Source organism: Brachycentrus maculatus, unplaced genomic scaffold (assembly GCF_059751285.1).
Source record: "Brachycentrus maculatus isolate JH-2025_06_01 unplaced genomic scaffold, ASM5975128v1 h1tg000386l, whole genome shotgun sequence".
In the NCBI taxonomy this organism is placed as follows: Eukaryota; Metazoa; Arthropoda; class Insecta; order Trichoptera; family Brachycentridae; genus Brachycentrus; species Brachycentrus maculatus.
This window is the reverse complement of record NW_028281135.1, coordinates 1,071,003-1,098,600: the sequence shown is the minus strand read 5'-3', so window position 1 is coordinate 1,098,600 and position 27,598 is coordinate 1,071,003. Positions and strand designations below refer to the sequence as shown.

Sequence of the window (27,598 nt, the reverse complement as noted above, 5' to 3'; positions counted from 1 at the left end):
TACTTATCGGGATTTTTTTATATGTGAATTGTGTATGTAATATGCTTAAATAAATTAAAAAATAAATAAATAAATAAAAATATTATAAGTCGATTAATAATAACAATTCACAACATTTTTAGTAAGTCCAAATCCTTCTTCACTTTCAAATTCTTCTTTATATTGAAATACTAATAAAAACTTAGTATAAAAAAAAACTCCAAAAAGAGGAGCAGCATTCGTGAACAAAGATGTGGACACACTCAAAATATTGCATAACAATTGGGACTCGATCGTTATTGGACTGCGATTATTTTTCAATTTTTAGTTTCCAATCACCTTGTTCAATCAAAATCCTATCTACAAACTCCTTTCTATTTTATAAGACACAAAATTGCCGTAATATTGCTACACCAAGTGAAAGGGTTTAATTTTTTTGAATAAATATAAATTGAAGAAAAATACAGTTATACGAGTGAATACTATAAATAAATATCGTTTTCTTGAAACCATGAAGAGGAACGCCTTCTCGGAAGTTATCTACGACGGAACGACACATACATGCGTGTAAATATGTTTAATTGAGTGATAATTACATAACACACAACTTCTTAGCGAAATTAAAGTGCATAGGTGCATAATGCGTGGAAATTTCTTACTTCGCTTTTAAGAGACGCGGATAAACACTGAATATGTATATATGATATGGTATATGGTATATATGTATTTGTATGAATACCTATATATATATATATATATATATATATATATATATATATATATATATATATATATATATATATATATATATATATATATATATATATATATATATATATATATATATATGTATGTATATAATATATATATATATATATATATATATATATATATATATATATATATATATATATATATATATATATATATATATATATATATATATATATATATATATATATATATATATATATATATATATATAATGTAATAATAATAATAATAAAATAATACTTACATAATCCAAGAAAACACCTTCCAGCAAAATACACACATAACACACTTTGTGGAAACTTTTACATATCAATATTAAATGTGTCTCAACTTGCGATGAAACATCAATTGTTTTTTTTATATGAAATGTTATTTCAGACTCTTTCTCCTGCATATGCGAAATAATTCGGATGTATATCCGCTTCCGTGTATAGTGTAGTTGTTATCAAGGGACATCCTGGGACTTTATTTGATTTAAATTATTCAGTTTAATTGGTTATCGTTAATATATTACGGTATATTTTCCATCCGAAAAGTCGTCAATGTCTGCTGAACTTAGGAAATCTTAGAAAGCCGATAGAGTCTTTTCTGAACTGGCTGAACAATGGAACCCGAAACCAATTAATTACTTAAAATCCGGACTCTGTTTACTTAATATTAGGACTAATCTCACTCTGAAGTATAAAATTTGCCCTAAAATATAAAATCTGGTATATTAAAGTATGAAATCTGGTATATTTAGGTATAAATCGGGTAACTTAAAGTATGAAAATAGATTTATTAAAGCAAGGATTTAGTTAGAAAGTATATAGATATAGTATAGAGAGTGAGATGATCTTTAAAAAAAACTTTAAACGCATTTTTTGCTAAATAATTTCTGCTATCTGTTTTCCCCAATTCAATCACAGTAAAGCGCCTTTGAGGTAGTATTATACGAATTCGGCGCTATATATATATATGTAAATTATCCAAAATTCAGAATATTTTCAGTGCGTCTAATAAAATATTGTGAATAAAATAACTAGTCAAATTTTAGTTTAATAAAAATTTATCAAATTATATTTTTAGGCGTATCTTGGTATGAAAAAAAAATCGGGATTTTTTAAATATACAATTCATAAGGGTCTCTGCTAAATAAAAAAAAGGTTACTCAACTCAACCGTAGATGCTGCCGAGAACTCACTTGTGAAAGAAGATGTGAAATTTAGGATACACTTGTATATATGCAAGTTCCGAAAATCAAGGTAGTGTGGTTGTCAATCATGGATAGAATGGTGAATGCTATACAACACATCCAAAATTATTATTATTGAAAAAGCAGGTACCTTTAATGTGAAAATCTGGTATCTTAATTTACAAAAAAAAATTAATATAGAATTTGGTATATCAAAGTTTAAAATCTGGTGGCCTTAAGATTAAAATCAGGTATCTTAAAACATTAAAATCTGGTATCTTAATGTATCGAATCTTAACGATATTTTATCTTAAAGGATAAAATTCGGTTATTTAAAATAACCCACAAAGACTTTAAATTTTAGAGCTTTTCTGCAGGTAGGATAGTAAAAATAGGGTAACTAGATGTGAAAACTACATCACAAACACCCAGACCAATACAAAATCAATATTTCTTAATTCAATTTTGCAAGGGTAGAGAATCGAACCATCGAAGCCAGTTCAGCAGTCGAGCGTCTACCCAACGACGACACAAGGGCCTATCATAAATAATTATCGCTTAGATAAAAAAGAAAATCAACTGAATCAAAGGTAGTTAGTTATAAAACATTTTATTTTTGAACTCTTGAGACATCGAATAGTAGAAAATTACATCACGAACTCATAACAAATAATAACATTATTTAGGTTTCTGAAAACTGACCTCTTGCCTCTGCTTCAACCGATTTTGAGGATTTAAAATTTTAGAAGGTAGACAAGATTATTATGGTTATTAAAGATGCTGAGATTGATTATCTGACAGATGCGGGTACTATCGTCATAGCTGGAGGTAACGAGGTGTCGGAAGATGAAGGTAGGAAAGTGAAAGCAGTCGTGGTCGAAGAAGGTAGAATACCGGATATTATAGCACCGGAAACTCAGCTATGTAAATAAACTTCAGATGAGGTGTTTAGCACATAGAATACTGTTTTAATAGAGATGTTGAATGTCATCCAATGACCCATTGATTTTTTAATTAATAATATCGAAAAATACTTTTTAATTGTAACACTTTGGTAACATGAAATGTAGAAAATTCAAAAGAGAATTAACATATTCTCGAATGAGTGATGAAAGAAGATTAAAACAAATTTATGAGGCGAATGTAATAAAAGGATAATAAAAGGAGAGAAAGACCGAAGAAAACTTGGTATTATCAAGTAGGTATTTCAAATATATACTTGTAAGTGGTCAGGTCAGGAGTCGGAATAATTCGCAGATATGTATGAGGAGATGCATGGATGTGGGAGAGGCTAAAAATGTTTGCAAAGATAGGGTAGTGTGGCTTTCTATTCTCTTTTTTGAAATGTCACGTATCACAGGGTGCAGTAAAATTCGCGTCTAAGAGTTCAATAAAATTTGAAAGCCTTTATTTATTATTGTTTAATTTACTCAACCTTTGTTATCCGATATGTAATTAAAATATAATTTAAAACAAACTTGCGGAAAAGATTCACCATCCCTGGCCTACTCAAAAACAAGGATTGTCGTCTTCTTGGGATTTAGAAACTGCCCGATTTCTTCTTACAAATTTGGATAATGTTGTATACATATTAGCAGGATAGTTACGCAATTAAATTTTATCATGCTTTGAACCTAATAAACTCTATTCGGAGCGAGTCAAGTTCAAGGCCATGGGAACATCAGAGAACTCAGCGTCCGTCTTCTTAATGATAAGAATTATTCGCAATTAAACGGGCAACTATTTTCTCCTAACGAGACAGCACAATATGTACTGATGTAACTATCTGGTGTGATGCAGACAGACTATGGGAAGCAGATGATAATGGAGACCCAGCAATGAACTTGTGGCACCAATGAGTCTAAATAAGTCAAAAAGAGCTCATTATTTGATGACTAATAAATTATTTCTGTACGTAGGAGTTTTGATCGCTAGTGGAAATAGTAATTAAACATCTTTTTATTCTTGGAAATATATTCTTTGTCTTTTTGGCTCCATCCCAAATTATCGTCTTTGTAGACTGTTGAAGTCAACTCTCTCATCCTCAGGTTGAAGGTCCATCTATCATGCATAGTGTCATCCAGGCCATACCTTCGAATCGTGTTATCTTTCTGTAGCAACCATGAATTCTTTGGTCTTCCTCTAGATGTCTTTCAAGGAAGATCCATGGCGATTGTCTAGTTTACAATATGATCAAATTTTTTTGCGTCCCATGGGCACATAGAACGCAGAGAAAGATGTTCCTCAAAAGACATGTAGAGGATTACCAAAGAAAGCATGATTCGAAGGTATAGCCTAGGTTCATGACAGAAGGACCTAATACCTGAGGACGAGGAGAGCTGCCCCAATAGTCTACAAAGACGATAAGTTGGGATGCAGTCAGAAAAAGAAAATATACAATTTATATGATACATCATCCGTAGGATGAAAATCAAGGGTTTGATAGAATAATAATATTAATAAAATTGTCTTTATAAAATAAAACAACTTTTTTGTAACCACTTTTTTATTAGTACACTTTATCCAACCGGTTTCGACAAGAACCTTGAGATCATCAGGGTTTATGTACTAAATTCTAAAACATTGAAATACTCATAGTTAATTACCCTTCCCTTACCAAAAACTTCCATTATGAGTATTTCAATGTTTTAGAATTTAGTACATAAACTCTGATGATGACAAGGTTCTTGGTGGTTAAAACAAAGTTATTTTATTTTATAAAATTTATAAAGTGTGCCACAAAGTATCTGCGAAAAACATTCAAGAAATAAAATTGTCTCTTATTTCTTAGTAAGCAAAAGTAAACGTCAGATAAATACCAAGTTTGTATTCCCCCGTTCAATATTTTCCCATCTAATAAAATAATTTTCATTAGTTATGCTAAAAAAAGATTCGCCAATCTTGGCGCATTTCACGGGTCAAATGCCGTGGGACGATTATCGGAATCGTTCGGGGAAACTACGTCTTCCGCGCAACAGTCGACATTATAACTGCTCTCTAGTCTATAAAATCGATGCCACGCGATGTTTACAGCGGAAATGATAAAAATAGGATACCTGTGACTGAGCAAAACTGCGATTTGAGATCGGCGAATCAAAGAGTCTTACGTTCGGCGGGCTTACGTTCATTTTATTACGGACGGTATGGGTGGAACCATTAACACTGCACTCTTGTTGAAATTACAGTAGAACCCCAATTATCCGAATCTGTTTGGACTGGACCCAATTCGGATAATACAAATTTCTCATACTTAAATGTTTTTTTTTGTTCCGAAAAAAGGGTCTTTTGTAATAATTTGTATGTTGTATGTTGAATATAGGAGAAAAATAACCATTTTGTAAGAAATAATATTTTAATATTTAATCTTATTTGGGAATTTTACAGAACTTTTTATATTATTTTTTGACATCTTATCAAAGATGAAGAAGAATATGGAAGTCTGGGCATTTACGGGGCTTACGACCGTCATAGGCTGGTTTAAGTGATCACTTTACACACGTGTAACATTCACCAATTCTACCCATTATTGACAACCACACTACTCAAATTCTTGGAAGTTCTACATATATATATTTGAACCAATTTAGAAACCTTGTTCATGAATCACTAGAACTTCACTAGAGACATCTATTGGTGAGATGTAAAGAAGCTTTTTATTAAGCAGAAACTCTTATATTAGTATGTGAGATCCGAATCCTGGATTATAATCACACACATGAGAAACGCCAGAAAATACCATTTTCATTCTTATTATTAAGCTTATAATTTGACCAGATAATTTATTTACAACATTTTGAGTGTGTGAGATTTTGTGAACAAGTATTTGGACACACTCAAAATGTTGTAAAGAACTTTTTATAGTCATTTACATATCGCTCACTCCTTTCAAGAACGTCATAAATAAAAAAAACTTGATTTTTCAGGATCTTGATCGCTGGGCCTTTTTGCGACTTCCTTGTTTGTCTGGTAACGAACCATTCAAGCGGTCACATCACGTTGAAATTGAAGAGATCGTTCTACGTTGTGATCATACATTACAAAATGATTTCCTAGTTTATTAGTCAGTTGCAGGCCTATAGGAAATACCAAATTACTGTTACGCATTCTAAAATGAATGGTTTTCTTTTTTTTGTGCGCAGTTTTATTTTGAAATCGTGTATAAAAAACGTACAACATTTCGAGTGTGTCCAAATACTTGTTCACAAATCTGGATTATCTCCAACTAGCGTTTCTCATGTATGTGAATATAATCCAGGATTCGGACCTCACATACAAATGAAAGAGCTTTTACTCAATAACAAGCTTCTTTCATCGCACTATAGATGTCTCTAGTGAAATTCTAGTGATTCTCTCCATTTACCGGATTTTGTCGTTATCGGCATCATCAGACTGGTGATGTCTGTAACGACGAAATCTGGATATGGGTCAAACAAAATAAATTTGAAAAAAACTGTGAGTTATTTTATTACATCTTTAATTTTTAATTCTGTCTTATTACGATTTCCCACACGCATTTCAAAGGCTAGGTCTTGTAGACAAATATTTTATTTTTATATTTAAATTCTGAAACAAGAAAACCTTTTTTAATATTTTTTAGTAAAATTCTATGACCATTTTATAATAGTAATCTGATGCTTTTCAATCGAATAGTGAAAATATGGTGTTTTCAGCTCGCTGAAGGAAGTACTTTCCATTGTGCTAGACGCAGTTTCCTTTGAGCAACTTGACGACAAGTTGACGCAACGCTTAAACTCGTCACTCTTGGTGGAGAAATAGTTGCGACATGAATCGGGAATAGACCAACACTACTTGTCAAAGGATTCAACAGTGGTGAAACATGTCACGGATTATTTCAAATAATAAAGTTAAGATTTACTTATTATTTTTTGACATATCATCAAAGATGAAGAAGAATATGGAAGTCTGGGCATTTACGGGGCTGACGAGGCTGGTTTAAGTGATCACTTTACACACGTGTAACGTTCACCAATTCTACCCATTATTGACAACCACACTACTCAAATTCTTGGAAGTTCTTTATATATGAACCAAATTAGAAACCTTGTTCTTAAATCACTAGAACTTCACTAGAGAGATCTATTGGTGAGATGTAAAAAAGCTTTTTTTACTAAGCAGAAACTCTTATATAAGTATGTGAGGTCCGAATCCTGGATTATAATCACACACATGAGAAACGCCAGAAAATACCATTTTCATTTTTATTATTTAAGCTTATAATTTCACCAGATAATTTATTTACAACATTTTGAGTGTGTCCATGTTGTAAAGCTTTACTCAAACTTACAGCATTAATTTTATAAATAATTTGAAACAGGTTTATTCGATATTATGATGTCTCAACTTGATATAAATAAAAGTTATTAAAATTTTATTATTGTAGTATTTTATTATTTCCTTAGTTTATTGCGTTTAAAATTTATAGACCAATAATTAGATTTTCAATTATTCTAGCTAATATCATGTTTTATTTTAATCTTTGTTGGGAACAGAAGGGATAATCTAGTGTAGGCTAGTGCAGGAAACCAAGTAAAACTCCTCAGGAGAAGCCGGACTTTTTACTGTCGTCAACAGGCCGTCCATTCCACTAGAAGAGGCTTCAGCATTTTGTGTCCTGGCTTGGTTAATAGTACCAATGTCTTAGCTTGGTTAATAGTACCAACTAACATGGATCCGATGTCGGATATGTCCTCACCAGGCTCTTGCAAGAGCGAGGAAAGACCGAGGAAAACTTGGCATGATCAAGTATTTCAATTACTTGAGCTTGGTCAAGTAGGATGTCGGAATAATCGGCGGGTATAAATGAGGAGATGCATGAATGTCGAGGAGGCAAAGAATGTAATGCAAAGACAGAGCAGTGTGGCGTTCTTTCTCTGCATACAATGTAAGTTAGCTTTATCAAAAGCGAGATTTATGGCCCTCTCAGATATGTCATGCCAGCGATGATTACTGCTATACAAATACCCATTACTGCGGACAATTTTAAACGGTCGCGTGTTAAGAAAAAAGCCATTAGACACGATGTACAGCAGTCGAGAGATCACTAGAATCAGAGATCGACTACGGGGAGGCCAGAAAGATAGACGAGATAGCATCGGAGAATCCCAACCATTACTGTCAAGCACCAGGCGGAATCTGCTCCTATTGCAGGAGGGTACTTTAAAATAGATTCGCTTTCTTGCGTATTTTGTAACGCGAACAAAGAAGATGGTGAAGATATGGCGAGGAATCGGGGTCAGCCATCGCACTTGCTTTGTATGGTACATACCACCATACACAATGGATATTTTGTTTAATTATTGCTGGACCCTCTGGAGCGCGTCCGCGAGCCGTCGCGAGGAAAGTGCTCCGACTAATGGAATGTCGTAAACCAATTATTTTCTTTAATTTTGACATCTCAACGTAGATTAATAGGATTTTGTTTTTTTACAGGGCTTAAGACCTGTCATAGGCTGGTTAATCGCTTTACACACTGATTAATCAGTTTGATTTAATTATTACACAACATTTCAAGTGTGTCCAAATACTTGTTCACAAATGTGGGTTGTCTCCGCTTAGGAGTTATTTTTACATTTTGCCATCGATTAAGAATATGGAATATGGAAGAATGTGGAGGTCTGGGTATTTACAGGGCTTATCACCTGTTATAGGCTGGTTAAGTGATCACTTTCTACCCATGATTGACAACCACATTGCTCAAATTCTTCTTCTTTTAACCCCATTAGCACTAAATGGTGCATAGGACACTGCGTCGTATTGACGCAGTGTTATCGTGATCGTTACTTACATGAAGGAAAGGTGATCAGCCCTCCGCTTGAGGTAATATTGAATAAGTATTAAACCAGGGTAATTTAGAACAAATATTAGAGTGAAATAATCACTTATATTTATTTGACCTCCCCCCCTGGGAATCGAACCCGGGACCTCAAGTACGGTAGCCGTGCGTGCTGACCATTACACTCCGAAGGTGGACAGAACATATCTTTTACATAAACGTATGTAAAAAGTTCAAAATCCGGAGAAACCGTGTTTTTTTATTCTTACTAATTATAATTTCTAATTTTGCAAGTAGAACCCAATCTCTCCACTAGATCTGCACTCGAGTTATACTTTTAAATCTCTCGGTCGAGTCGAACTACTTCACTAACCCGGGCAGTTCCACAAACCCAAATCGGCGACTGTTTCATCGTGAGTTTGTGACTCATCTAGGTTGCTGGGGTCGCCACCAGACCGCTTGCGGAAGCGGAAATAATATATTCCGTTTCCTCACTAACTGACCCCAACTAGTTCCATTTCGGGGTGACTTGGAAAGCCTAAATAAATTATATTAGGGTGGAGTATCCAGTTCATCTAAGAATTAAATCACTTCAGAAATCTTTTAATTTTAAATGCTTAAATTTATATTATGTTAACTATTGGACGACGTGTTTTTGCTTTGTAATATATCACTTTGTATAAATCGGGGCGGATTTAAACAAATTTACTTGATATGCCTACGAACCTCGCTTCTCTTATATATATGTACTACACTTGTACTGAACACCTATATATGTACTACACTTGTACTGAACACAAACAACTCTAGTATTCTTATTTTTATTACACACATCGTCTAAACTCACCAAACATCATTTAATACACTCCCACTTTTTTTATTTATTTATTTATCTAGTGATGTTTTTTGATCGTTATTTTAACATAAATGTGGAATTGTGTAATTGGCTTTCTTTTTTTTTATGAATGTAACTATTTTTTATTATATACTTTTACTAAATGTAAAGCTGTACAATTCCCAATTAAATAAAAAAAAAAACTTTATTCACCGGGGAGGTGGCTTAGGCGAGTTTACTCGCGTTTTGTTGACCGTATAAAACAAGCGTGTTGACTCGCTGAGGTTTGTGTCTGTTTCTAAATTATAATATTTTACATTTTGACATCTCAACTAAGATGTATCTTCCTCGAAAGCTAACTAGAGGAAGACCCAAAAATTCATGGATGCTGCAAAGAGTCCGAAGACATGGCCTAGGTGACGTTGTCCATGACAGAAGGACCTACAACCTGAGGACGAGGAGAGCTGACCCCAGTAGTCTACAAAGACGATAAGTTGGGATGTAGCCAGGAAGAAGGGGATATTAACTAAAATGAAAAAGATTGTGGAAGTCAATATTACTTTTTTTTAAAAGTAATATCCAAAAATATTTTATTTACTTATCATAAATATCCCTTGAATTATTTATTGTAACTGCAGACAGTTGGTAGAATTCCATATTGAATTGTTGTGTAATATATCCAAAATAAAACACGGTTTGTTGGATTAAATTCTACATTTATTTATGTATATTTATACGTGACGCGTTTCGTCTTCTTAGGGCATTATCAAACACGAGAGTGTTTGATAATGTCCTAAATTATCCAACAATCCCTTGAATTCTTACTCATTTCATTTCAATTCAACTATTGATTTCATAACATAATTCCAATCTTTCAATTATTTGTAATACATATTTGATCATGACAAGTTTTCCTCGGTCTTACTCTGCTTTTGCCGCCTCCGAAGTGTAACGGCTACCATTCTGGAGGTCCCGGGATCGTTTCCCAGGGGGGGGTCAAATAAATGCAAGTGATTTTTTCTCTCTAATATGTATTCAATATTACCCTGGACACGAGGGCTGATCACCATTCCTTCATGTGTTAACGTTCAAGATAACACTGCGTTTATATGATGCAGTGCCCTATGCACCATAGGGTGTTGATGAGAGTTTAATAATACTCTTCTAATATGTAAACGTTCGTTTGTTCAAAAACTCAAATCTCCTAAAGTTATTCACCGAATGCTTTTGTAACTTTGCTACTCTTTTAATGAATAGTTATCTTATGTTGTTTATTCAGAATTCTTCGACGAAAACAGAAATTAAAACACGGCAGAAAATTACATATCTGTGATTCCCATTGCTCGTAATGACTATCTGTGTGGTCACTGAATGGTGAGTGCAATGAAAATGCAGGCACGAGCCATAATACAAGTACTCGTCAACCATCCATTATGTATAGACAGTCTGGCTATTACGATACGCAAGTAATTTCATGGAAAAATTGCATTTTGTTCAACAATGTTACATATTTGTCGCGATTGCGTAATTTGCGCGGCGTGCGCCGTGACTGCAATGCCCAGTGGACATCGCACATGACTGAATATGTACAATATAAGGCGAATATTCGATGGCCCACAGCTAAATTTTCTTTAAACTTAGGTAACATCAAACGCAATTGTTTTTTACAACATTTTGAGTGTGTCCAAATACTTATTCTCAAAATCTGGATCATCTCCAATTACAAGAGATAATTTTCATATTATTTTTTGACATCTCATCAAAGATGAAGAAGAATATGGAAGTCTGGGCATTTACAGGGCTGACGACCGTCATAGGCTGGTTTAAGTGATCACTTTACACACGTGTAACATTAACCAATTCTACCCATTATTGACAACCACACTACTCAAATTCTTGGAAGTTCTATATATATGAACCAATTTAGAAACCTTGTTCTTGAATCACTAGAACTTCACTAGAGACATCTATTGGTGAGATGTAAATGTAGATATATATATATATATATATATATATATATATATATATATATATATATATATATATATATATATATATATATATATATATATATATATATATATATATATATATATATATATATATATATATATATATATATATACATATATATATATATATATATATATATATATATATATATATATATATATATATATATATATATATATATATATATATATATATATACATATATAGCCTATGACGGTCGTCAGCCCCGTAAATGCCCAGACTTCCATATTCTTCTTCATCTTTGATGAGATGTCAAAAAATAATATGACAATTGTTTTTTGTTTGCTTAAAACACCGTTTTAGTATTGGAAAAATCTTCGAAATAAAATTTTGTTTTTTTTTTTATTATTCAAAAAAATAATATTTGGAAAACCAACAGAATATTTAACAAAAATAACATAATATAATAAAATTTTAAAAAAATAACATTCCAATTAGAGGTTTTCACTTAAGTAATCTAAAAATAAAAATAAACTGTCATGTACATAAAAGTATAACTATATCATTACATGTTTTTATCAAATAATATAAATTTTCTTTATCAACAAGTCAAATAGACATCGACAATATTTGTCTTAAACGTATTGAAAGAAACATTACTGATGTCTATTTCATTAAGCATTACATTGCACATATCGCAGGCTCGATTTAAAAATGAATTTTTGTAGGACTTGGTGTTCATTTTAGGGATTTTAAATAAATTTTTGTTTCTGGTCTGTGCTCCCAGGTGCTAAAATTGACGAATGATAAAAGCTCTGGGCAATCTACATAATTATTTAAAATTGAATACAGGAAAATAAGGTCGAAGAAAAAGAATTATTGAAAGGTCTTCTTCTTCTTCTTCTTCTTCTTATTATAGGCCTTAAGGCCTGTTTTTAAGAGGGATTAGCCTCCTGCGACGTCGATTCCCAGCTATCGGCCCATCTCTTTGGTGGTCTGCCCGGGAGTCGTCTACCATGGAGTTGGCCGTACAATGCGATGTGGGGGAGTCTGGATGGTTGGAGGAGGGTTGGTGTGCAAGGTTAGCAGCCTACATACTTTAAAAAAGATCCAACGCTCACAGCAAAGAGAACTTAGCCTATTGAAAGGTACGGGAGTTAAAAAAATGATTAAAAATATTTATTTGCCTTCCAATGTATATTTTAAAAATATGTGTCGGGTTTTGGTTCCGTTATTAGTGTCACGGACTCTTGAGTCAGAGTTTCTGGGTTCGAACCCACGCTATCACAATTTGATACCTATTTCTAATAATGTGCAGCTTCTAATAGGCTCACAGAAATAGTATGAAATTGAAGTATTTTTGTAAATAATAAAAACACAAATATTTCTGTTTTAAAAACACAAAAAATATTAATAACTAATGTGCACTACAACACGTGCGGCTTCTCATGCAACCGGTCGGGTTCTAAAAAACTAACTAACTAACTAAAATCACGCCGCTTCCACGCAGGGATAGGCAGAGAGAATAGAGCGCCACATCACTCTGTCCTTGCAAACATTCTTCGCCTCTTCCACGTTCATGCATCTCCTCATACATACCCGCCGATTGTTACGACTCCTAACCTGACCACTTTCGAGTATTTGGCATACCTGATTGTGCCATGTTTTTCTCGGTCTTCCTCTGCTTCTTTTCCCAATAATATTCGCCTCATAAATTTGCCGGTCGGGTTCTGAATTGTTAATTTGAGAGTACACCCTTAATACCAAAATATCCACAATTTACAAATAGACACAATTGTGTTATTTCAGAGGGTAACGCCATGAAACGGATTCTTTAAAGATTGTATGATAATTTTTCCCTACTTTTAAACACGCTAGAATTTTAGGGTTGAATCCGACGCGACACGATTTCTTAAAAAAAACGAATCAGGTTTATAACAAGAGGGCTGTTTAACAGCAAATAGATAAGGGTCCCCGATAACAACAGTCCTCTTCTTCCAACCCTTATCTGCTTCCCATTATGCATAGGGCACTGCATAGTAAAGAAGGAGTGTTATCTAGATCGTTCAAGAACAGTAAAAATAATTTATGAGGCGAATGTGGTTGGTAATAGGAACAGAGGAAGACCGAAGAAAACTTGGCATGAGCAACTAGGTCACACACTTGGGCGTGGTCATATTAGGAGCCGGAAGAACGGAAAGAAACCAAATTGTGAGGCGGAAATAGGAGCATAAAATATTTGAAAGCGGGCAGGTCAGAGGTCGTTTTTAGTTTTGGTCACCCGTTAGTCACATAACACTCACACCTTTCAAGAACGCATAATCGTCAATTTTCAGTTGTGCATGCTTTCGGAATGCCCAGAAAATGTACTATATTCCAGCAAAAGCGGTATATTCTTAACTTAATATTTACCCGCTACAGGACAGAAAGTATTGTTTTTGCATTTTGAAGAAGAGGTATTGTTTAATTATTTTTTTAAAATTTATTAAATATTTTTCAAATGGAGAAAAAAACCTTCAAGTTTTATCTAAAAAGATCTGTTGCACAGTAAAAAGTTCAATAACTTGCTTGATATTTATTTTTAATACATTGTACTACATATAATTTTAAAAACGTTCTCCTGAAAAATCAAGTTTTTTATTTATGACGTTCTTGAAAGGAGTGAGCGATATATAAAACAAGCGATTGTCAATTTCAAATCAGGACGTGTGATGAAAGTACTAGCCAAGTGTTACGCAATCTCTTCAAGTGTGTCGAAAATAATGTATGACGACTCTGACGATACAAATTGATTCAACATTAGCAGGATGTAAGAGGCACGGGCGACATAAACAAGAGGCGAAGGTCGAAGGGGACTTGCGATATATATTATACAATTTGACGTAGGTACAATGTACGCACCAAAATCCAATTGGTGATGATGTCCTCCGTTATCAGGGGTCTAGGAATATCATGGCTCATTATAGAAGTATGTAAGTACTCGTACCTTCCCATGTTGCTCACTCCTTTCAACAACGTCATATATAAAAAATCTACAATTTTCAGTTGTGCGTGATTTCGGAATGCTCAGAAAATGTACTATATCCCAGCAAAAGCGGCATATTTTTAACTTAATATTTACCCGCTACAGGGCAGAAAGTGTTGTTTTTGCATTTTGAAGAAAAGGTATTGTTTAATTATTTTTTTTAAATGTACTGCATATTGACATAATTGATTTTATTGTTTAAAACACCGTTTTTGTATAGAAGAGAAAAGTTTTTTCAAAATAAATGTGTACATGTTTTGAAAAGATATAAATTCTGCAAAGTGATAAAAATGTTTTTTCCATATACAATATATTCTAAAACAAATCTGTCCAATATAGATTTTTCAAATGTAAAGTGCGCGGAGACACGTCTGGCGTCTACGCTTACTAAATTGTATGGATGCGAGTACTCCCTTAATGTGTTTTAAAAGTTTTTATTTAGTAAAAAAAATCGTACATATCGCTCACTCCTTTCAAGAACGTCATAAATCAAAAATGGTAATTTTTCAGTTGTGCGTGTTTTCGGAATGATATTTTTCAAATGTAGAAAAAACCTTCAGGTTTTACCTAAAAAGATCTGTTGCACAGTAAAAAGTTAAATAAGTGGCTTGATATTTATTTTTAATACATTTTATTATATTTTTAAACTTTAAAAACGATCTCCTGAAAAATAAAGTTTTTTGATATATGACGTTGTTGAAAGGAGTGAGCGATGTGTGCACGAGTTGGTATTACTAATTCTAGCTGTGGGGTTCCTAGTTGACTTTATTGAATGTTTTGTACATTCATTAGAGGTACAGAAAGGTGAAGGAGGTTTGGCGGAAGTGATATCGACATATGTATCTTGTTTCGAAATTGTACAATTAAAAATAATAATGCCTTTACAGATTAAATATATAAAAATAATAAAAAGGCTTTCTCAATCGAATAGAGATGGCTGTTGTGAACTCATGAGATTGATCATGTATCTAGGAGTTCCGAAAATTTAAGTAACGTGCTTATCAATCATGGGTAGAATGGTGAATGTTGCACTTGTGTAAAGTGATCATTAACCAACTATTGACAGGTAAATACCCAAACTGCAAATACTCAGACTTTTATATTCTTCTTCATCTATGTTAAAATGTCAAAAATGTAGATTATCTTTCATGTTCATAACACAGATTAAAATAAAACATGTTATTTAGCTAGATGAAACGTTAATCCACTAATTGATCCATAAACACTGTACATAAGAAGCAACGTAAATAATAAATGCAACTCCCATAAAAAAACTCGATAAATGATTTTTTTCGTGATATAAATGATGACCCAAGCAGGATTAAGTATCAACACAGCCACGACGTCATGTAGCACAGATTGAGTACCTAACCTACTCTCGATTACATTTCCTCGTGTGCAAGGAACTTTGCTCAAGTGATCACAGGTCGCTAGTAGCCGCAAGACCCTCGTGGCCAGCGGAGCCGAACGCGCACTCCGACATGCGAGACTCTGGCACTAAAACCAGACACCTGCGGCGGACACTTTGTTCCCTATTGTAGAGCGGCTCAGGGTTAAAGGAGGTCAGATCCTGCACTCGTAGGCGCTCATGTGGCGCGCGTGTGATGCGTCGAGGGGTTCCTCAAGGCACAACCTTGGGGACTGTTACGAATCACTCATTTTCTTCGTCGAGGGTCTCTTACAAATTAGCACTAACAAATTAAACATCACGCCTCTTCCCAACTCTAGGAGAATACCAGACCAATCCGTCTTTACAAACGATCTTCGCCTATTCCACATTCATCCATCTCTTCACAAATACCCGTTGATTATTAAGACTCCTGACCTGATCACTTTCAATCACATATTTGAAATGATAAATTTTCCTCAGTTTTTCTCAGGCATTACAAATAGATTAGTACACTATCGGAATATTTAAACTAACTAAGTAACTTACCATCGCGTCGTTTCTCCGCAGGGATAAGCAGAGAGAATAGAACGCCACACCAATCAATCGTTGCAAATAATCTTTGCCTGTTCGACATTCATGAATCTACTCATATATACCTACTTTCAAATATTTGTAATATTTGATCATGCCAAGTTTTCCTCGGTCTTTCTTTGCACCTATTTCCAAGTACATTAACCTCATAAATTTGTTTTACAGTTCTTTCCTCACTCAATCCACATGCCCAAAACATCTCAAACACACTTTTCGATAGTGCTTTTCTCAGCCTTGCATTCTTTCCTCATATCACCATTCATACATCGTTTTTCCGCACATTCGTCTGAGCCATTTTGACTACATTCACTGTCATCCTGTCGATAACTTATGTGTGATTATTATCAGCCTAAATGGAATCTGTTTCTGTCGATATGCAGTGTGTGATTATTATCTGCCTTAATGGAATCTGATTACATGGAGCGCCATTTACATCATAAAGTCCCAAATTCTCTTGGTGACATAGACCCATACAAGTTGAAATCAACCCTTGGGGTATATACAGACCACTTGAGGATCTATATAGATCCTAGTTCCATTGGACTAGATAGTCAAAAAAATCCGGGTCAAGTAACAACTCGATTCGACCGCCCATGTCTTACTTGCAGTGTAGTAATTGATAATAATAGACAATATACCACATTTTTGTCACAGCACGTTTCCCTTCCACGCTTCCAATCGACCCTTGAGGTATATGGACCACTTGATGATCTTTATAGATTCTAAACTCATTAGACTAGATGGCTAAACGATCGCATCCAAAAACCGAGTCAAGTAACGACTCGATTCGACCGGCCATGTCTTACTTGCAGAGTAGTAATTGATAATAATAGACAATGTACCAGTTTTTTTTTGTCACAGCACGTTTCCCATCTGTCACATCGGATACCGCTCGGAGAAAGCAGAAAGCGCACAGAGCAATGCGAATCTTGTGCATCTCCACGCGTCTGCAGCCAGTTGCAAGAGTATGTTGATTACACATCGTTTCATAATCATTAAAGGGAAAACATTAGACTGAACTCCCCTTTATGCGATTTCGAAATAACACGGTGCAAAAAAAGAGAGAACAAAAACGTTTTTTTTTTTAAAGGAATAACCCGCAAAGCTATTATTTTGGGCGCTTAAGGCGGGATAATCGATAGCCCACAGATTTATTTTATTTAAACCACTTTTGACGTAATTGAAACATTGCAGTTTTTATATTGAGAAAATAAGTTTTTCTCTTCGAAATAAATATACAGTATTGAAAAAATATATATTGAAAGGTATAGTCAAAAAAAAATTTGTCCGCCTCCGTAGTGTAAGTCCGCCTCCGTAGTGTAATGGTCAGCACGCTCGGCTACCGTTCTGGAGGACCCGGGTTCGATTCCCAGGGGGGGTAAGAATAAACATGAGTGATTTTTTCACTGTAATATTTATTCAATACTACCCTGGACTGGTACTTGAGGCGGAGGGCTGATCACCTTTCCTTCATGTGTAAACGATCAAGATAACACTGCGTTTATATGACACAGTGCCCTATGCACCATTGGGGTGCGGATAAGGGTTTTATTATTTTATTTATTATAGTCAAAAAATCAAATTAATAAAATATCCAATTGATTCTAATATTTCAATCAAATTTCAAATATTGTATTTGGGCGTGGTCAGTCACGTTGGGAATGGGAATAATCGGCAGGTATATACGAATAGATGAATGTGGAACAGGCAAAGATTGCTTGCAAAGACAGCTTGGTGTGGCGTTCTATTCTCTCTGCCTACCCCTGCGCGTGATGTTAATTACTTAGTTAATTAGTTGGTATACTTTTTTTACACGGTGTTGTGTGTAATGTATCTACCGTGTAAATGGAAGGTTCAGTGTCTTACTATAAGGAGGTTTCACTGTCGCCTACTGACTTCACGCTACACAGGAAGTCGGCCTGTTACCGGAACAAGCCGGATCCTCGTCATATAGGAATTAAATAATGCCGCAATCATTATTACACACAATTTGCTACGATGTGACGGAGAAACTTGAGTAATACATGACTTAAAAATCTAGAAAATAATGTGAGAAATATTTGCACAGGATGCAGAAACACCACCAACTATGTAGACTTGCGCTAAGATGACATTTTTTGCATTTTCTTATGTTTGTGTCCCAGCAAATGTGATGCAACAATAAGGTAGAAATCCTAAACAATATTTATACGAAAAGTCATAAACTGTAACATTTTGAGACAATAGAAAGTCCAGGTGTAATTATCATATTGAAAAACCTTAAACTATAAATTATTTTTGTATCTCCTGTATGTTATGATTATAATCTAATCATTAAAAAAAATATATTAAAAATTTTAAAAAATAAATATGTAAATTTTGTTAGTATTCGGCTCAACACAGGCCATGCCTAAAGAGCCGTAATACGTATAATAAATGTGTATATGAAATGAATATGTATATTGAATGTTGTTGAATCTATGTATTGTGAAAAAAAAATTTTTTTTAACAATACATAAATATATATATATATATTTATATGTATATAATATGAATTTTATCTAATTACTTCCTATCCTCTTTCTCACCACGTATTCCGATTAATATTGCTCAATTAATGAATACCAGCATATCGACATTCATGTACCGCCATTCTTAATTTATGTTGTGTTTTTTTATATACACTTGCAATACATATATTAAAAAAGAAAGTTATCGTAGAGATTATCTGAGTGGCGCGTTTTATCTTATTAAAAACATTTAATGAGATAAAAACCGGTTCACAAATTAGTGGATAAGAACAAAATAAAAATAAAAAACAAAAACTAACTCGTAAACTTTAATACAATGTTTGTTATTGACACATGCGGTTACATTCCCTTAAGCCAACAGTTCAAATCGATTTTGAACTATTATTTTTTAATATCTCAACATATGGAATATGGAAGTCTGGGCATTTACGAGGCTTACAATCGGCTGGTTTAAGTGATCACTTTACACACGTGTAACATTCACCGATAACAACCACCTACTCAATTTCTTTGAACTTCTGTATATATATATATATATATATATATATATATATATATATATATATATATATATATATATATATATATATATATATATATATATATATATGTAATAAAATAACTAGGTACCTACCTATATATTTTATTAAGTACTTACAAAAAGTACCTACATAAAACAGTTCTACCACCAGATGCCGCATGCGTCGCTCAGAATAAAACAAAAGACTTCCGATAATATTATTAACTGTCAGAATAAGATAGATAGATAGATAGATAGATATAAAAATTATTATAAAGATAAATTAAGAATAAACTTTAATTACAAAGCAACACATTGTTTATTTTATTATTATACACCCACTTTACATATTATTTACACTTAATTTTCAAAAGGAAAATATTACTCGTTATAAAACGACAATTTTGTTAAATGGAAATGGATTATGAAACATTAGATGTATTAAAACAATTACTACAATATGTTCGGAGTGAGAGAGAAAAATTAGAAGATGATCAAAGAAAACGATTAGAAGATAATCAAAGAAGACGTGGAAATTTAAGAACTAGTGATAAAATTAAAAATAAAAATCATGTGAAAAAAAATTCTATAAAATATAAAATAAAATATACTCCAGAAAAGAAGAATTTCGAAGCAGATTGTGTGAGCAGGAATCCAGTATTAGAATCGAAGGAAAATGCAAATGAACAATTAAAAGTTGTAAATTTGGTTAAATTAGAAGATATTTTAAAAGATCAGAATAAAAATGAAGACATACAAATAACACAGAAACAGTGCTTGAAAGATGAAAATAAAAATAAAGTAGAAAAAACTTCTACGAAAGATAAAATAAAATATACTCCAGGAAAGAAGAATTTAGAAGTAGATTGTCTAAGCAGGAATCCAGTATTAAAATCGAATGAAAATGCAGATGAACAATTAAAAGTTGTAAATTTGGTTAAATTAGAAGATAATTTAAAAGATGAGAATAAAAATAAAGACATACTAATAACACAGAAACAGTGCTTGAAAAATAAAAATAAAGTAGAAAAAACTTCTACGAAAGATAAAATAAAATATTCTCCAGGAAAGAAGAATTTAGAAGTAGATTGTCTAAGCAGGAATCCAGTATTAAATTCGAATGAAAATGCAGATGAACAATTAAAAGTTGTAAATTTGGTTATATTAGAAGATACTTTAAGAGATCTGAATAAAAATGAAGGAATTCAAAAGAAAAAAACAAATGGATTGAAAAAAAACTGTGTCTACTTTAAAAGGGTCAAGAAAAAAAATACAAAAAAAAGAAAGAAAGAAAAAAGAACGGAAAAAAAGAAAGAAAGAAAAAAAAACAAGAAAGAGAAAAAAAAAAGAAAAAAAAGAAGGAAAAAAAGAAAGAAAGAAAAAAAAAAAAAAAAAAAAACTTTATCATATCACTAAACTTATACCAGTCCCTTCACTACAAGAAGATGATCCGGAGGACGAGTGAAAATTTTACTATGAATTTTCATCCCCAAGGGGGGAGATGTAATAAAATAACTAGGTACCTACCTATATATTTTATTAAGTACTTACAAAAAGTACCTACATAAAACAGTTCTACCACCAGATGCCGCATGCGTCGCTCAGAATAAAACAAAAGACTTCCGATAATATTATTAACTGTCAGAATAAGATAGATAGATAGATAGATAGATATAAAAATTATTATAAAGATAAATTAAGAATAAACTTTAATTACAAAGCAACACATTGTTTATTTTATTATTATACACCCACTTTACATATTATTTACACTTAATTTTCAAAAGGAAAATATTACCACGTTATATATATATATATATATATATATATATATATATATATATATATATATATATATATATATATATATATATATATATAAAGGGTCCGCCAAATAACTTTTTTTTTTTGAAAATGCTATAAAAAAAAACTTCGTAGCTTCGGCTGTGTGGCACGTAGCGCCGTCCTGTTGAAACCAAATGTTGCCAATATCCTCCTCTTCAATTTTTGTGAACAAAAATCCGTTCAACATGGCCCGATAACGATCGCCATTGACTGTAACGGCCACTCCTTGCTCATTTTCAAAGAAAAATGGCCCAATTATGCCTCTGGACCAAAATCCGCACCAAACAGTGACTCGTTTTGGGTGTACCGGCTTTTCAATGTATGCGTGCGGGTTTTCTGTGCCCCAAATACGACAATTTTGCTTGTTTACATACCCGCCAAGATCAAAATGAGCTTCATCCGAAAAGATGATTTTTTTGGCAAAATCGGCATCTTCTGTAAGTCGATCGCAGGCCCACTCAGCGAAGCGAAAACGCATTGGATGGTCAGTTGGCTTCAACTCCTGAACCAATTGGACTTTGTATGGCGTCATACCAAGGTCTTTATGCAAAATTCGTCTCAATGATGTCTCCGAAATGTTCAATTGTTGAGAACGACGGTGAATTGATGTTGATGGCGCTTCACGCACACTTTCTGCCACAACATCGATATTCTCGGGTGTACGCACTGTTTTTGGCTTTTCACGCTTTGGTTTATCGATGAGGATGCCAGTTTCTTTCACTTTTTTCACAAGATAACGAACATACGGAGCTGACGGTGCTTCTCTTCTTCCAAAAACCGTACGCAATTTTCGCACACATTCTGCAACATTACCATGATTTTCAAAGTAATGTCGCAATATTTCCCAGCGTTGTTCAAGCGTATACACAACCATATTCGCTCAGCGGAAGGATAAAACTAATTATCTGTCAAATCAGACATGAGCTAAGTGTTACCATTCACGAAATAAGCACTAGTTGAAAAAAAAAACTTTAGATGGCGGACCCTATATATATATATATATTATTATAATATTATTATAAAACCCTTATCTGCACCCCAATGGTGCATAGGGCACTGCTTCATATAAACGCAGTGTTATCTTGATCGTTTACATATGAAGGAAAGGTGGTCAGCCCTCCAAAAACATGCGCAACTGAAAATTTTCAATTTTCAGTTGCGCATGTTTTTGGAATGCTTAGAAAATGTATAGTACAGTACATCCATTATTTACATTATTTACCCGCTACAGGGCAGAAAGTGTTGTTTTTGTATTTTGATGAAAAGGTATTGTTTAATTTATTTTTTAAATATACTAAATATTTTTCAAATGGAGAAAAAACATTCAGGTTTTACCTTAAAGGATCTATTGCATAGTCAATTATTTTTAAAGTTCTATTTATTTTTAATACAATTTATTATATTATATATATATATATATATATATATATATATATATATATATATATATATATATATATATATATATATATATATATATATATATATATATATATATATATATATATATATTATTATAATATTATTATAAAACCCTTATCTGCACCCCAATGGTGCATAGGGCACTGCTTCATATAAACGCAGTGTTATCTTGATCGTTTACATATGAAGGAAAGGTGGTCAGCCCTCCGCTTCAGGTACCAGTCCAGGGTATTATTAAATAAATATTAGAGTGAAAAAATCACTTATATTTATTTGACCCCCCCTGGGAATCGAACCCGGGATATATATATATATATATATATATATATATATATATATATATATATATATATATATATATATATATATATATATATATATATATATATATATATATGTAGTTCAAATTCACATTAACTTAGTGCTTGAATCACTAGAATTTCACTTAAGGCCAAAGAAGAATATTATTCTTCTACTATGTTGAGATGTCAAAAAATAAAAATAAAATAACTCCTATAATTGAAGATTAAGCCAGATTTGTGAACAAGTGTTTGGACACACTCAAAATGTTGTAGATTTTAAACTAATTAGGAAGGAACGAAAACAATACATTGCACCATCTTTATGACAATGCCTACACACATTTCATAATGGCCCCTGCAGAATAAAAAAAAAACTCATTCAACTTAAAACCATAGATGGTGCCGTGATCTTGTATGTAAAAGCAAGTGTCAATTGAAGGATTTATATACAACTTCCAAAAATTTATTATATACGAAATATGTATAAATGATTTTTTAGTCTAATACTTATTTTTTCTTGAAAGTTTTTCGCAGATACTTTGTGGCACATTTTATAAAGTTTATAAAATAAAACAACTTTTCTTTTATGTACATGTACATGTTAAACCTAATGATGACAAGGTTCTTGTCCAAACCAGTTGGAGAAAAAATGTACCAATAAAGAAAAGTGGTTAAAAACAAAGCTCTTTTGTTTTGTAAAATTTAATATTGATTCAATACGACCCTGGACTGGTACCTGAAACGCAAGGCAGATCACCATTCCTTTGTGTATTTACGATCAAGATAACACCGCTTCTATACGATGCAGTGCCCTATGCACCATTGAGTGCGGATAAGGGTTAGCAAAAAAAATATATTAATCTGTGTATAACATAAAATCAATGGACTATTTATTACACAGTTAAATTTTAAAGGCGATTGAGAATACGGGCATAAGAGAGAGAGTAAGGGCGCTTGTTCACTACTCGGAATTACACGGAATTTTACCGTACGGCACGTCAGTTAGCGTTTTAGAACTGTGATTGGCTTGGATAGGCTTGTGCTTTTGTCCATATTTCTTCGGTGCGTGAACACGTTGCGCGTAAATTCGATCACGCTAAACTGTCGTAGTCGTTTTCATTTTTCAAAACCGGACTGCTGGACGGTGAAATCCCGTGTAGTGGACAAACGCCCTAAGGGCTTTATCGTGCTAACTGAAGTGCCGGACGGTAAAATTCCGTGTAGTGCACAAACGCCTTTAGGGTTGGCAGCTGACAACGACTTACCTTGGGTTTCTGAAGCCCACGTGCTGATCAGGGTCAGAAGCAGCAGCAGGGCTCCAGGGCCCCTAAAGCAGGGGGGCCGCGCCGTGATCATTCTGCACGCCGTGACGTCACTACGTGCAGCTCCCCAGCGGGAGGGCTGTTGTCATCGTGCGAAAACTGAAACGGAAAGGAATTTAACAACATGATTACACAAGTGTATAAGTGATTCATTAAGGCATTACTCGCAATACAAGTGTGATTATTGGCTAATAAATTAATACGAAAAATCACAACACTATCGGTGACATTCTTATTGAAATCTGTAGGGAACTAAGGGATATATGAAGGTTTAAACCATGGGTGGCCAACCTTTTAAGCAGCCGGGCCAAATATTAGAAATAAGATTTCCTATCGTGCCATAAAACAAAATTTCTTTAAATATTTAAAGCAACCATGAAAAATATGTTTTTTTAAAGACGATATAATAATTATAATTAAATATATTAATTAAATAAAAGTTAGGCAATAATCAAACGTATTTGTTAAATTAAGGACAGGCTTATTTTTGAGAAATCAGTTTTCTTTTCTGGACATCTGGAATTTTAACGACACTCTCCAAACATTCCTTAACCATTTTACAATCTGAATATTTGTTGGATTTTTTTGCTATTATCATGGCTACTGCATAACTAGCTTTTACAAAGTATTTTGACTCTTGAATCCCTCTAGTCAGTCGGTTATAGCAGCATCAATGTGTATTTAAAAGTCTAGCGCAAAATGTTGTGATTGTTTGTTAAAACGAATATACCATGGAAGATAATGAGACATTTCCACATTTGGGATATGATACGAACTACGCACGATGGAATGTTCTTTTAGTGGTTGTATGTACACTTAAAGAAAAAATTTTCATGCTCCGCGGGCCACAAGAAGACACCTGGCGGGCCGCATGCGGCCCGCAGGCCGCGGGTTGGCCACCCTTGGTTTAAACTTTACATATTTGAATCAAACGAAAAACGTGCGTTTGCATACGTCATCAAATTTCATTTGGTTCATTGTCTATGGTTTATAGAGCTGTAATAGTAGTAATGTGGATTGTTTGTTTACCACTACACCAACATTTGTGTTATACAAATATGAGGGGAGGGGGGAGTGGGAGGGTGGACCATCAACAAATACAGCCGCCAATAATTTAGCAATGACACCAACATTAAAATAACTCCATCGTTTATGTGACGTCATTCATTGCCAACTTACGAAAATAACGTTTTTTCGAAGGCAAATTTTCCGAAAAAAAATGATGAATGAAAATATTGATTATAAACACTGCACGAGTCTAATGCAATCTGTTATAGGTTGAGTATGTTTAAATTAGATATTTCTCCCGTCTCACAAAGATCCATTCATTGAGCTGCGCTGAGAGCCAGCCGGTCGTCTCTTCACGCCTGATTTTTTTAGAATATACGCAATTTTTTTGTTTGTTGTTTTTCTTAAAATTTCTTTATATTTTCAGACCAAATGAAAAATTGGCATGGTCAAGTATTTAATTATGTACTTGAAAGTGGTCAGGTTGGGTTCCGCAATAATTAGCGGGCATATATGGTATGAGGTGATGCACGAATGTAGACGAAGCGAAGATTGTTTAAAAAATAGAGTGGTGTGGCGTTATATGCTCTCTGCCTATATCTGCCGGGATGGTTAGTTAGTAAGTAAGATTTATTTTTACATTAATTGATTCCGCTGTCACTTTGTGGTAAAATCTATCCATTTTTAAATAAAGTTTTACTTTATCTTTTGACATCTCATCAAAGATGAAGAAGAATATGGAAGTCTGGGCATTTACGGGGCTAACGACCGTCATAGGCTGGTTTAAGTGATCACTTTACACTTGTGTAACTGGAGCATCTGTAATTGGAGATAATCCAGATTTTGTGAACAAGTATTTGGACACACTCAAAATGTTGTGAAAGTTTTACTTAGTAAATACCACTATTTTTTCAAATCTACTGACATGACATTATTTGAAAATGATGCGGAATGCATCAAAACACGTGTCACAGTAGATTTAAAGGAATAGCGTTATTTACTGAGTAAAACTTAAATTAAAAATGTATAGATTTATTTTCATTTTCCCTTTTTTTCTTTTCATTTTATTTTTAAGTTTCTGAGCGATTCATCGAAAGAAAGTGGGTTTTTAAAATCGCAATTTAGTTGGACTATATTGTGTGGTAAACTGTTAAAAAGCTTTTATGAAAATAAATTTGCTTTTAATTTTAGGTATAATTAATTTGATTATCAACTGTCAGATTTTAAATTACCTATTACCGACAAATGGTCTGTTCACACTGTTCCTAATCAAATAGGAATTACTCAACTGCTATCGAAGCAGAGTGCTCCAAATAGGCATTCCTAAAAGCCATTAAAACATTCATTTTACAATTTAGCGGATAGCAAGTGAGGATCGATTAACCGTTATAAATGGATCCGAATTATTTCATCTCGGATACCGAGAGATTTCTCTTCAATTAAACGCAGCATCCGAAGAAGAAATATTAATGACAAATTGCGGAGGAGTTTCAACTTAATATTACCCATGGTTATTATTATGATTATTATTATTACGTTGAGATAGGTAATGGGTTATCGGAAGGAATATTTTAAATTGTATTTTTATATTTTAACCGATATTTGCGGAAAAGACCGAAATTAGTGATTATTGAATTAAAAAACAATTTAAAAACATTTACCCCCTATAACGTTCCCTCCAAAACGCGGTAACTATTTCAACGTGATAGATGTATATATTTATATGTATTTATATATATATATATATATATATATATATATATATATATATATATATATATATATATATATGTATATATACACATCTTCCGAAATTTTAGTAGTGTGGTTGTCAATCATGGGTAAAATGGCGAATGTTGCACTTGTATAAAATGATCACTAAAACCAGCCTATGTTATAGGTTGTAAACACCGACACATCCATATTTTTCTTCATCTACGTTGAAATGTTTTTACTATCTTAAATTGGTGGAAAAAGAAGATGAAAAGTAAAAAAAAAGCAATATCATAGAAAAGGGAGTGTAATAAAATATAATGACATTTTAAAAAACAGATGAATTTTTTATTTCAAATTCCATTTTGCATAGCGCTGAACTTCCTTATTCTCATTCAAAAGTAGATTTTTATCTTGTCAT

General features: G+C 33.1%; 1 protein-coding gene across 1 annotated transcript in view; it reads right to left on the bottom strand.

The window, feature by feature from the left end:
• Cad96Cb (protocadherin Fat 4-like Cad96Ca) overlaps positions 1–24,549 on the bottom strand; it is a 58,027-nt gene extending 33,478 nt beyond the window's left edge. Inside the window, exon 1 of the mRNA XM_088270471.1 lies at positions 24,400–24,549. Within this exon, the coding sequence (XP_088126597.1) occupies positions 24,400–24,490 (91 nt within the window). The 5' untranslated portion in view covers positions 24,491–24,549. The remainder of the gene's footprint in view (positions 1–24,399) is intronic.
• Between the last annotated feature and the right edge of the window lie 3,049 nt (positions 24,550–27,598).